This window comes from Eucyclogobius newberryi, unplaced genomic scaffold, assembly GCF_026437365.1.
Source record: "Eucyclogobius newberryi isolate DKJ021-1_F unplaced genomic scaffold, fEucNew1.0.hap1 SCAF_9, whole genome shotgun sequence".
In the NCBI taxonomy this organism is placed as follows: domain Eukaryota; kingdom Metazoa; phylum Chordata; class Actinopteri; order Gobiiformes; family Gobiidae; genus Eucyclogobius; species Eucyclogobius newberryi.
Window position 1 is genome coordinate 26697429 of NW_027316532.1, and position 13640 is coordinate 26711068.

General features: G+C 41.7%; 1 protein-coding gene across 1 annotated transcript in view; it reads left to right on the forward strand.

Moving 5' to 3' along the window:
• Positions 1-13640, forward strand: part of kdm4b (lysine (K)-specific demethylase 4B) — a 37163-nt gene that overhangs the window by 410 nt on the left and 23113 nt on the right. Inside the window, exons 2-8 of the mRNA XM_072437847.1 lie at positions 2495-2940; positions 3138-3313; positions 3467-3581; positions 3946-4139; positions 7157-7206; positions 9573-9676; positions 10554-10691. Coding sequence (XP_072293948.1) covers positions 2524-2940; positions 3138-3313; positions 3467-3581; positions 3946-4139; positions 7157-7206; positions 9573-9676; positions 10554-10691 — 1194 coding nt within the window. The 5' untranslated portion in view covers positions 2495-2523. The remainder of the gene's footprint in view (positions 1-2494; positions 2941-3137; positions 3314-3466; positions 3582-3945; positions 4140-7156; positions 7207-9572; positions 9677-10553; positions 10692-13640) is intronic.

Below are 13640 nucleotides of genomic sequence, written 5' to 3' on the forward strand. Positions count from 1 at the left end.
GCTTCAATGTTGCTTTGACCGTACTCGCCGTCACCGTTAGCAGCTGCTGCACTGAGCACACATGAACGTTTATCCTGCTACAGTTAAACGTGCACATTCACTGTTCATTTCCACGTGTTATTCAACATACGACGTTTTAGTTGTTGTTTGGTGACGCCGTGTTTAAGTTTACTAAAAGGCAAAGTTGGTTAAATGGTCTCGAGGCCTTTGTTGTGGTGGTTCAGCTGGGATTGTGTGGATTTGCCCCAGTCTGCAGCCAATATAACCTGTTCTGAACACTTTGGTCAAAGTTAAGTTATTGCTTGTCCATCAGAATAACATAATTTAATTGGTTGATGCTGACCCCTGTCTATATTTACTTTTAATATTGACCATGTTGATATATGCAAATCACGTTGTAGTATGTAACGTTCAGGAAGTGGCATGTCAACTGTCCATTGAAATTGAAAGTGAAAACATACTTCGGAACAGATTTATGCTACACTGTTTGTTTAATCAGTTTTTATTTTTCAGTGCATGAAAAAATATCCATAAAGAAAGAAAAACTAAACTAAACAAATCACCAACGAGCTTTAATTTTAGTCAAATTATTGGATACAAAGTAATGTACTGAGGCTTCAAGTCTATGTCTATGTCCAAACTACGGCCCGGGGGCCAAATGCGGCCTTTTTAGAGATTTTTTTTGTTGGCTCTCCGACTTCCTGCTAAGTTGGTCCAAACGACAAAAAGTAGTACTTTACTGTGAAATTGGACAATTGAAGCATTTTGATGTTTTACCAGCCTAATCTTAATGTTACAAGTCTTATTAAAGGTGTGGAGGCTCATCGAAACAATGTCACAAACAGTAGCATAATTGTGAACTTGTGTCGGGACTCTTAAAGGTGTGGCACTAGTAGTTGACCTCAGTTGACCTACTTCCTTTAAACAACAATGTATTTGATCTTAATGTAATAGGAGAAGATATCGAAACTTAAGTCTTGTTCAATCAAGTAAATTTGATTGAATTCAAACTGAAAGGGATTAAGAAATATTGTGCTCTATGATTCACCCCCACTGGCAGTTGTCACGGACTTGAGTAGAGGCAGGTGTATTGAAAAAACACATTTTTCTGTATTGTTTAATCATTATCTCAATGACAATAAGAGGAGGGATGCTTTATTTGTGTGCTAACTAGATTAATATGATGAATGGATTAAGATTAAAAAATAGGCGCTAAAATAGACTCGACTTGATTTTTACCTGGAATATTGAAATATACATTGAATACAATTAACTACGTCACTGAAGTCTGGTACAATCACTGTGAGACATTTTCCCTATTAACGTAATGAGGTGACCAACATCTTATTATAATCAAATGTGATGTAGTAATGGTCATGAAATGCAAACTGGCCTAATAAAATGGATTCTTATCAATACTGTGCCATTTAACAAAACATTTCAACCAATTAATTCCTGTTAAAGTCTGAAGTGTGCTCTAAGGAGGAGGATGGGCTTTAGACTGATTTGTTTTTGTTGTGCTCACATTGTCTCCACTGCACATTTGAGTCAGTTTGAGATGGCAGCTGTTGCTTTTTCTTTCCCAAGGCTTTATTAGACAGGACAGTTTTTGTTTGACATTTAGATGGGATGAGAGAAAGGAGGACCCCGGCTAATGTGCTGCTGCCTTAACCACTCCTACAAACCTTTTCTTTACTGCACCTCTTTGTAGTTTTTAATAAACAAATTTCATCTGAATTGAGGCTTTAACAAATCCCTATCGGCCTCTGACCATGAACAACCGCTCAGAATCAGAAAAGGTTTATTGCCATTGTCAATGAACAGAATTCACAAACATAGGAACTTGCTTCAGTGATGCGGTGCAACATAAAACGATGAACAATGACAAAACAACCTATATGACATCAAAAAGAAAAACAATTGAAAATCTGCTGTAGGATTGAAATAAAAATAAAATGGGCTTTACTGTGTACACTGGAACTCATGTGCTTTGAACTCGTGGGCTTTGATCTGAAGAATAAAGGCCGAAGAATAAAGGCCGAAGAATAAAGGCCGAAGAATAAAGGCCGAAGAATAAAGGCCGAAGAATAAAGGCCGAAGAATAAAGGCCGAAGAATAAAGGCCGAAGAATAAAGGCCGAAGAATAAAGGCCGAAGAATAAAGGTCGAAGAAAAAAGGCCAAAGAAAAAAGGCCAAAGAATAAAGGCCAAAGAATAAAGGCCAAAGAATAAAGGCCGGCGGTAATGTAACGCTTTGATCCCAGCCGCCATAAAACACCAAAGAAGAAGAGATTAATGCCATTCTGGGAGTATTCCAGGCAAAGCAATAACGTCTCAAATCTCCATAGGCAAAAGCAGGTGGCATACCGTCTATAGTAATGTAATATGTAATGTCCCTACTTGATCAGTGAAGTTTGTAGAAGAATGTGAATGAAAAATTAGAAAGGTTGTTTCCAGTTTGAAAATGCCTTTTCATGACTTGATTTGTCTTTCAGATTTACCTGCAGGTCTTTGAAGTATCCTTATGGCGACTGAGGCGCCCATAGAACAGGGCCCCACCCCTGCCCCACCTCCTGCTCCCAATCCTAGTCCTTCTCCAGAAGAAGCGATAACTCATGGTCCACCATCAAACCCATCTACTGAGCCTTCAGAGCAGGTCACTGCACCAGAGCCTCGTCCACAGTGTGACCTGCAGCCTGCCCCGGTCCAGCCTCAGGCCTCTGACCCGTCTCCAGAGGCTACTCCTACCTTAGGCCCGGATGTGGCCCCTGTCATTGGCCCTTTGCCTGGCTCACAGGTGCCTCTGGTTCCTCCAGCCTGCACCAAGAACCCCAGCTGCAAGATCATGACGTTCAGACCCACTATGGAGGAATTCAAGGACTTCTCCAAATACATTGCTTACATGGAAAGTCAAGGCGCTCATCGTGCTGGTCTGGCAAAGGTAGGAGGCACTCGCACACACAAAATAAACCTCCACATATGCTGCAAACATTGAAATGGTGCGGATCATGGTACCATTTCATGGCACTGTTATTTAAGGTTGTGTACTGTAATCTGTCTTCTGTTAAATTGTGTTCTTCTGAACTGAAAAGCAAACTGGGCAAATTTGTTAAATTGTCTTTTTCAATATTTTCTTAGGTAATTCCTCCTGAAGGATGGAAACCTCGAAGAAATTATGAAACAATTGAGGACATGGTTATTCCAGCTCCCATCACTCAAGTGGTAACTGGACAATCGGGCCTGTTTACACAATACAACATCCAGAAGAAGTCCATGACTGTTAGTGAATATCGTAAACTGGCCAATAGTAAGAAGTGAGTTTGTCCATTTGTTTTTGTTTCACATTACAATTGTACATTGTGACTTTAACGGTAACTGCAAACCTATTTGGCTCTTTGTAACTTGTTACAAGGTCATCTTATCTTATCTTATCTGTCATTGATACAAATATTTTGTATTGTTTTCAGATACTGCACACCTCGCCACAAAGACTTTGATGATCTTGAGAGGAAGTACTGGAAAAACCTCACTTTTGTGTCACCGATCTATGGAGCTGATGTCAGTGGCTCCATTTATGATGAGGTTTGTGTGTTTTAATCTTAAACTATTATTATTATTATTATTATTATTATTATTATTATTATTATTATTCAAGAAGGACACAGTTATTCATAGATGTTGTAAAAAAAAATCATAGAATTTAAAAAAAAGCATCTTCTGACACTTTAGTCTCCAAGTATTTCCTAAACTCTCAGGGTGAACTCGGGGATGTACAATATCTTTATTGTATGACAACAGCACCATCTTCTGGTACTTGGAACATAATGCAGACGATTTTAAAAATAATTTCCTTTTGATTATGTAAATGCTGATAGTGCAGATGACATGTGTATTACTGATTGTTTCTGCTCGGTCGGTGTTTAAACCAGATTCTTTTTCATTCTAGGATATCCATGAGTGGAACATCGGTCGTCTTAACACTCTTCTTGACATGGTGGAGCAGGAGTGTGGCATTGTCATTGAAGGGGTCAACACACCATACCTGTATTTTGGAATGTGGAAAACAACCTTTGCCTGGCATACTGAGGACATGGATCTCTACAGCATCAACTATCTGCACTTTGGACAACCAAAGTCCTGGTAAGTCTAAACTCCTATATTATATTTGAAAGGTGCGGTGGCATCTCCAGAGCAGAGCCCAACTCGGGCATGTTTGTGGACGAACCAATCAATTTGCTGTGGAAGATCTCACGAATCACAAATCAGAGTTCAAACTTCTAACCCACGTTATCAGAGCCTCACTAAATTGCTCAAATTAAAATGATATATATCTTGACGACCGGTAGATTCATTATTTCTCTTCTCTGGCAGTTGCAGCCTGTATCCACTAAAGTCTCCCTCACTGTCTGTTTCGCCAGCCCTCCTCCCTTTATCTCATTTATTTCCTCATATTTATGCCTCTTTTCCAAATCTCATTGATGCTGTGGACAAGATTAATTGAATGTCATTGAATTTTTTGGACCGCTCACTGTTTCCTTGCCAATTTCTTCTGTAATTCCTCTCACTATCGTCACACCGTCTCTCACTCACAGTGCTCACCAAGCTTCTTCCGGCTTCCATTTTTTTGTGTGGAATGGAATCACTTTCACGTTTTCCAATTGTGTACGGCGGGGTAATTACTGGCTGCTAAACAGAGCATGCTCCTTAAAACACACTCCTCTCTCACGATGCAACCATTTGTGAAATTGACTCCGCGTGCCCAATTCAAAGTCAAAAAACCCTCTCCCGACCGATCCCCTGGCCTCCCAAACCGCTGCGTGTCAAACTTCTCCGTCGGTCACCTCCACTCTGCCTCCATTCCTCCTCCTTTTTTTTTCCTTTTTCTGTCTTTTGTTTCAATCACGCTTTTCACCCAGCGCGCACCAGTCGACGTGCTGTCAGATGAAAGTTGTGCTCGGAGCCTGTGAGCGAGGGAGGAGATGGAAGGAGGGAGGGAAAAGGGGGAGGAGGGCTGGCGAAACAGACAGTGAGGGAGACTTTCTTAAGTGGATACAGGCTGCATCTGGCAGAGAAGAGAAATAATGAATCTACCTGTCGTCAACATCCTCTTTTCAACTACCGGTGATCTATCTCATTTGTGCAAAAAGCTGAAATGCGTTGGGGCTCACCGAGACGTGCTGTAATTAATAAACAAGAGGCATTTTAAAATCAAAAGAAAGTGCCTCTTCACCGAAAGTGCACCTCTTATGATTTTCCCTTACTTTCTGGAGGTCCACAACGTGTTCCTCTTTTTTCCCTCTGTTGCATTTAACAAGTTTCTCCCTAAGGACATACGGAAATGCTTTTGTGTATTATTTGGACAGGCTTTGTTTGGCCCATCGTGACAATTAAAGAAGACCTACTGTGCTTTTGTCGGATGCATAGCTCTAATCTATGACACCCGCGGCTCATTGTGTTTTGGACATTTCAAATCCCAGTGTTGGTCTTAAACGACTTGATGACAAAACGGTCCAATTGCGTCAGCAGCAGGTTTCTTTTCTTCTTCAGTTATTGTCAAAATGGCCACTCGATGCTGCAGAATCGTGCTTGCGTCAAAAGGCCGTTCAAAGAGAATACAATGGCAGAGTGTAGTAAGTAAATGGCATTGGGTGTGACGCGGGGAGCGGTGAACACTTGATAAACACAACTGGAGTGGTTAAATGAGAAGGGGAAACTATCTTTATGCGGTTGAAAGTCAATGCCTGTTACTTTGCGTAATTCAAACAAATCACTCCTTTTTTTAAACAATCCTTTAAACAAATCAAATGTATTAAGTAAGTCACGATCACTGTACATAATACAAGCATTTCTTTAATCTGTATTTAGCTTCATTCCGGTCAAATAGAACTAAAATCTCCTGGAGCTGATAAACCACTCCTCACAGGCGCAAAATGGAGAAAGAAAAAAGGAGGAATCAATTTAGAAAAGAGTCTAACTTTACCAGAACCATTGTCCACCTTTCACAAAAATCTATATTTGGGACTGTTCATGATGCAAGAAGAGAAATCCTCCGTCACGATTTCCCGCACCGCCTCCCACTGTGGAGAAATCATACTCGTGTTCTGTTGCATGGAAAAGTCCAAGCGTTCATTTGCTGCATGTTGTTTTATTTGTGGTTTTCTCGCGCTGCCACCCTTAGACATGTTGCTGCCATGGCAACTGTGGCCTCAGGACATGGAACGGGAGGAGACGCGCTGATCTGCTGATTTGTTTGGTTTGAAGAGCCGTGCGCTCAAATCAGGCAGTACACGCCGACAAAACAAATGCCTTACTTATTCAGACAGATCTAGTTGAAGAGTGTGGTCGTTGTGATTTCAAATGACACTTTCACCAACATTATCAAAGGGTTCAAATTAAAGTTGCAGTGCACACAATTGTGAACAACCTTTTTGTTTTGTTTTTATCATTTAGTTCACAATTGCACCAAATGGTAATGGTCCGAAGTTTATGACTCTCAGGGTTTAAATATTTGGTGTATAAATGTCCAAATTTATACTTTTTAGTACATCAACCGATGTCAGTTTTAATGGTCCGCTTCTGTATGCTGACGCTTTTGTAGATGTGTCGATCTAACAGTCTAACCCCAGGGGGCAGTGTTGCACCGTGAGCCAGCGCTATAGCAACTTGTGTCTCAGCAGCACATGTTTTACTGTCTGTTTGTGAGGACTACACACACACACACACACACACACACACACACACACACACACACACCTTTTGCTCTGAGCATCCATGTTACCACCTCAAAGTACAGATTCATACCATTCTCTTGTAATTATTTAACTTATGATCCACGTCCTTAATTAAATGTCTCATGGAAAGAGACAGAAGGGCAGTGAAACAACTCAAAATACCTCAATTAACTTCAGGAACATGTATCAATTTTAATAACATTTTAAATGTTCCACATATTAATAACTAGCATATGATTGAACACAACGACACGTACATTTTAAACTGCACTTTTTGTAAAATGCAGAACAGGATAATGGTATGAGTGAAATAAATTCCACAACTAGTGTCATTTGTTGTGTGGTTTATTTGGGCATATTATATGAAAATAAAGTCCCTGAAGTTGAAGTCCCTGGTTTTAATAAATATCTTGTTTGATTTTCCAGGTACTCTATTCCCCCTGAACACGGCAAGAGGCTCGAGAGACTGGCTCAAGGTGAGAACATGTCCCAATGTCTGTCTCTTTTAGTTGTGCTGCTTTTAGTGGTGAAGATTCAGCTTTTTTTGTACGTTCTATGGAAAAGATTTAGGGTTTGAATTTGATATATTTTATTCTGACACACACAGACGTATCTGCCTGCTTTTCTAAAGGGAGCAGACATTTCCCCACTAGCTTTGACCTTTGCGGTAAATATTTTTTAACACGCTTCAACCTACTACTATTATATGGCTTTTTTAAAGATTAAAACATTCAACTTAAACATTTCTCCTTTACCATAAATAATCTTTGTTTACCCCTTAATAACAGAAAAAAGCAACACCCAGTAGAAGGAAACAAACAAATCAAACCAAACCAATTGTCTTTTCAGAACTGCTCTTGATGTCTCATAGATAAACGTGTTCTAGTGGACTGGACACGCTTCTCTCAACCGCATTTGTCCTGGCTTTTACATGAAGTGTCTCCTTTTCATCACCGTGTTTTCCTGCTCGCACTTCTCACATCCTGATCAATGAGGATTATCCTGTGTATTGCACATGGCTCAGAGCAAGATGGAAGCAGCTGAAATGATGTTGGAGAGTTTGCCCCGACCAAACCACATTCACTAGACACACCATTTGTTCTTGTTGTTGTGGAGAGTCGAAAAACAAATCAATAATCACCAGCGCAGAGCCTCTGTCGCACACACTCGTCCTGTTGTACCTGAGCGCTTGGCAAATGTCAGGCACAATATGTGACACAAGAAATGCCACTGGCATTTCATTGGTAGTTCACTGTAAGTCCTATTTAAGTAGAAGACAATCAGTATTATGCTTCTGGAAGATTTAAATGTAAAGTCAAGTTAGTCTAGTCCAGTTGTCTCCAAACCTTTTCTCCCAGAGACCCCCTATTTGTAATTTTTCTTTGTTGATCACACTCATATCCTTCTCCTTCATGAGAAGCAGATTTTTAACAGTAATATATATTAAATAATGATTACACAATCCAGGTTGGACTTTTTTTAAACCCTGAGAATGTTTGAGTCAACCTCCAGGTTGTAAATGACTGTTCTTGTCTTTTTAAATTCCTTGTGAGGAAATTCCTCATTTTGCATTGACTCATCCCTCAGTGCTGCTTAGCTGGAGAAGTTATGATTGTTTGGGTTAAACTGGAGGAAAGACTCCCAGACTCTGTGGCTTTAGTCTACAGTTGTCCATAAGGTGCATTTAATAATCAGGGATTAAGTTGTTTTAAATTGGATAGTAGTAATAATTGTTACCATCCAAACTGCCCTTTTTATATGCCTTTATCATATTTCAGCTGAAACATCCAGTAGATGTTGCCCTTGTTACGCTGGGTGCTTTCAGTCAGTGCGTCTCCTTGCAGCCTTCCTCTTCTCTAAGCAGCTGGCAGTAGGAGCAAATCCATGCCAACGTTTCTTAACAAGCACCCGCTGACCTATGAAAGCCATCGTCAGCACCAGCAGCGAACTGTTTATGAGCTCCTAAAAGACAGTTATGAGTGCAGCAGAATGCCCAACAGGGCTCCACCAGTCGCACTGAAACTTCAGAACCATTAAATGGCAGACGGGCATAGAGAATAACCACAACTATTGTTCCTATTGTTACTCACCTGCACATTAATTTCCATTTTGTCCTCACTTTTTGGCTGGACCAAATGTTCTGTATAAGGGGCTGTAACGGCATGAACTTAATTTCCAAACTCAAAGGACAGAATGAAGCCTTTAAGTTAATATTACCCTGTGGAGAGCTCAGAGAGTCTGCTGTATTTTAATGGGGATTAATACCAAGACTCTGTCGGCACATTATTCACCTTTATCAGCTCCAACAAGCAGGCAGGCGATCAGAGAATAGCGCCCTGTCTCCCTCTCTGGCTTTGTAGCCTGGAACAGAGGCTGAAACAATCCGGTGAAAATGAAGGATGAAATGGCTACGATTATACTGTCAGTCACATTAAAGTTTAACTGGGCGGAGGCTCGGATGGACCCCCCTTTGAGGCACTTACGGGCGCGCTCAATAAGAGGAGTGTGTGACGAGTGATGGGGGGGGGGGGGGTAGAAATTCTTGCTTTTGATTATGCAGAGGCCGTTGGAGTCTCTCCAACTCTGATAGAAAAAGTAGATTTTTGTTTTCACAGAGAAAGTTGGATCTTTTTGAAATCCAAAATGCCACAAGGCGATGCGCTCTCAAGTCAAACTGTTTTTAGAAAGGTCAGGAGCATTGTTAAAGGCAAAGCTTATTTCAAACACCGTCAATAAGTACAATCATAATGTAATGAATTTTCAGACTATCGAAGCATTTATTACCTAAAACCACGATGTGACGTGCTGTATTTGAACTGAAGCCATGTCTTGTTTGTTGCAGGCTTCTTTCCAGGCAGCTCACAAGGCTGCGACGCCTTTCTTCGCCATAAGATGACACTGATCTCACCGTCCATCCTGAAAAAATATAGTATCCCCTTTGACAGGGTGAGTTTCTTCCATAGCTTTTGTATTATGGAATTGTATATTTTGCAATGGTAATGTGTAAATTATATTATTCTGTTGAGTGAAGTCTCCGTTTCCACCAGCAGAGGTTGCCCTTCCATCAAACGTGAAAGTTAACCCCCCGGGACTTAATTATCGCAGCCGACACGTTTCCTGTCATACTACAGTAGTGCACTTCATTCATGTGTAAAAATATAATAACATTTAAGTCCTGTTTGAAGTGTGGACTCATGCCTTAAGAGGAGGAAGCTTACCTGTCCATTTTCAGCCTCTCCCCTGTCTCTGCCTCTCTGGGACTGAGACTGGGTTCAGGCTTCACATGTGGGTTTCCCCGCAACATGTTTAGGGACATCACATGAACCAGGATGTGCTTTACGTTCCCTTTTTAACGCTCTCAAAATAACACTACGCTCGGAGAAAGCTCTCGACACCAAACCAGTGAAGCGAGGATATTTTCATGTTCCTCTTGAGTTTAAAAAGATGAGCTCTGACGACGGCTGTTTATAGAAATGGGATAATGTAAAACTCTTATAAATGCCAATGCACAGGTAACATCAAGAGCTGATAGAAACATGTTGTTATCATGTCATATTTATATTAATGTTAATAGATGTGCTGCCTGTCTAGATCAGAAGGTTACATGGACAATCAATTCTTTCATATTGGCTGCATAAACCCCCTTTGCCCCATCTCAGTTTAGGGCAGTGCAGACAGGAACCACTACTGTATGTAACTACCGGAGTGTAATTAAACTTTGAAGCTGTTTTTTGACTTAACATTTTAAGGATTGTTTGGTTTAAAAACCTGCTAAAACTAAAATGGACCTTTTCAAACTAACAAAGCACTTCTCTTTTCACAGATAACTCAGAACGAGGGAGAGTTCATGGTCACTTTCCCCTATGGCTATCACGCCGGCTTCAACCACGGCTTCAACTGCGCTGAGTCCACAAACTTCGCCACGCTGCGCTGGGTGGATTACGGGAAGATGGCTACACAGGTAATGCAAATCCTTATCATCTTTTGAACTTCCTGCACTTTCTGCTCTTTTCTCGTTAGAAATAATAGACGAGGGAAGCGGTCCTCGGTCTTCTTTCCAAACCATTTTACGGACAATATCCACAAACTTCCCATCTCCTCCACGGACACAAAAAGGCTCGGAGCCGCTAAGCATGAAATTGACAGGGCACGTGTGGATGTGGAAGGGAGCACTACTACAATGTCCTCTGGAAGTCCCTTTTCTCTTAAGATTCGACTTCATTTCTCTTTTCCCGCTTTCCCCGTGTTTGGGGGTGAACACGTGTGCGTCGGGGCTTCCTCCGCCTCTCCACTTGACTGCATGCCAGATTTATGAGGTGCCAGCGCGTCCCTTTCCCCTCTTTTTCTCATTCTCTGCCTTTTCCACTTTGCCCATGCGACCGCTTGTAATTTAAGCAGCAGCGGTCCCTCCATCCGTGCCCGGTGCTCGGGGGACCATCTCGTCTGCACTCGCCTCAGCCCGATAAAGAAGAGGAGTCAAGTGTGCACCGCTAATCCAAGCCCACAAAGTGACACTGCAGCCCCACACACAGTCGTGAGGGGAACCCGCTTGTCAGTCATTCTTAAGACCACTACTGTTTTGTCCCCTCTATATTCGGAGTCGCAGACAGCACTGACTTCAAACCCTCCAGTCAGTCCCATGTGTGCAAATGTAGTGAACACTGCAGCATTTTGAGAAACTATCTTTTCTCACGGAGGCTACACCCCCCCTACTTGTCCCCCATGTTTCACACGGTGGCATTAAACTTGTATCGCCATAGAGACAAGCGGGTGACACTGCCGGGCCAAGTTACAGGTCAGATCTGTGGAGAGGCAAGCCCGCTCACATTATCAATACATGTTTTTCAAGTCGCTCTTTGTATTAAATTAACTTGAAATCAAATGAATTCAAGATGGACATTTAAATTTTGTTAAAAGTTAAAGCTGTATTGGGCAAAAGTCATCAAATCTCCATGGAGACGAGCAGAGTTTACAAAGTCCTTAAAATTTTATTTTTCTTTATACTGTACTGACAATCTAATCTTCATGCAGTTTTTTTCTCAAATCCCAAACTATCGATACTTTCTTATAGGTTTAGAGTATTGATAAAATTCAGGATTTTATTTAAACTATAACTTTTACTGTGGCTCTATCAAGGGACCACAACAAGGCACTCTGCTTTTTGCCTGTCCAATGCTTTGATGAATAAACGGTACAAGGCCGACTTGCGCAATTTAATTAAACATTTCACTCTGGAGAGGAACCGAAGTGGTGGAAACTCCAGGAGACATCCAAACCTAATGTTTTTGACTCTGGCAGTGCTGCATCCCCGTCGTGGCCGCGCGCCCCCCCCCTCTGCCCGCCTCCCGCTGCTGAGCCCTGTTCTGTCAGCACCGAATAGGACGGGGAACGATGAGGCCGGCGATCAAATTTGTCACAGTTTTGGGGCCTGCCAGCGCGCAGCTTATGTCTGTCTTCTGAAATACACGCTCCTTAACTGCTGCCCCATCTGTCTGACTTACTAAGCGAATTCACACCTGCGGTCATGGCAAGAACACCAACTGCGCTCCGTCCTCTGTGAGCTCTTTGGGAGACTTTGAACACGAAACTGTACGTGAACATTGAGGGTTATTAATTCAGCAGTCATGCACGTGCAGGTGTTCATTACTCTCCATTCGTTTAACACCAGCTTTCCTGCCTCGGGTGAGCAATATCGACCAAAATGCAGTTAATTATCGATGAGTGGATATTTTTTGCCATCTATTGTGAGGAAATGTGCTTGTAACCGTCCAGTATTGCACAAAAAAGCGAACAAACTGTAAAATTAACCACCAGAAAAGTGCTGGTAGAATGCTCTGAAATCAAATTTGAATGCATTCTGTTATCATTTTCTTATAAACTACATCCATTATTTCCAAACCGGCATTGCTTCGCTCTACTACCATGTGCCAAAGGTTTGCTAGAGCTAGGACACGATGGATGGATTTAAATAACTGGAACCCCAGCTTTTAAAAACATGCATTATGTAAACACTTGACCAGTACAAGTTACATAGTGCACCTTTTTAACAAACCTTGATTCATTTCAACCTGTTGAGGAAAACTGTTGAGCGATTTTCTCTGGAGTATAAATAAAGCTATGCCGGTCGGACACAGGCACGTTTTGTTATTAGTAGTTGGCACATCCACCGACTGCACTGATCCATGGCACATCCCCAGGCCGGAGGTTTTCCGCGGCTTCATTAGCACCCAAAGTATACGTCGGGGCTCATTGACCGTTTGCTTCAGGGTGAGCTTTTGTTTTGCGGGGTTTTGTACTTTGCGAGTCTGTTTCCCTTTTCTGATTAACTATTTATGTGATAATAAAGTGGACGCAGCCCGGGCCCTCGAGGACGACTGCCATAACCATCCGTAACACGCTAATGATTTCAGAAAGTGAAATAAGCGCTTATAGATGCAGATTACACATACAATTACGGCACCGGCAACATTTCTTGTCACAGGGTTTTGTTTGCGCCCGCCGTGTCTCTCGCTAATGTCGGTGGCACTGAAGGCGTGTCCCCTCTGGCCTCCGCTGCACCACCCTCCCGCCAACACCATATTTTTAATGTCTCCGTCTGTCAAGTGGTGTCTGGATGAGATGTAGGCTGGATATTGTTTTCTTGGGGCCAGAAAGCTGCTGTGTTTCCAGTAATTGAACATAGGCTCTCAGTACAACTCAGGAAATAATATAGAAGGAAAGTAATACAAGCAAGACTCAAAAACAAAGTTTTTTGCTCAACCTTCTCAGTTTTTCTTTTCCCCATAGAATGTTGGTTGTTATGTATACACTAATGGATTGTAGCTATTTTCTGCTATTATAATATATCAGAAAGTGTCAAAGTTTTTCTTTTAAAGGTGATGTATTATGCACAATCCACGTTTAATAACCT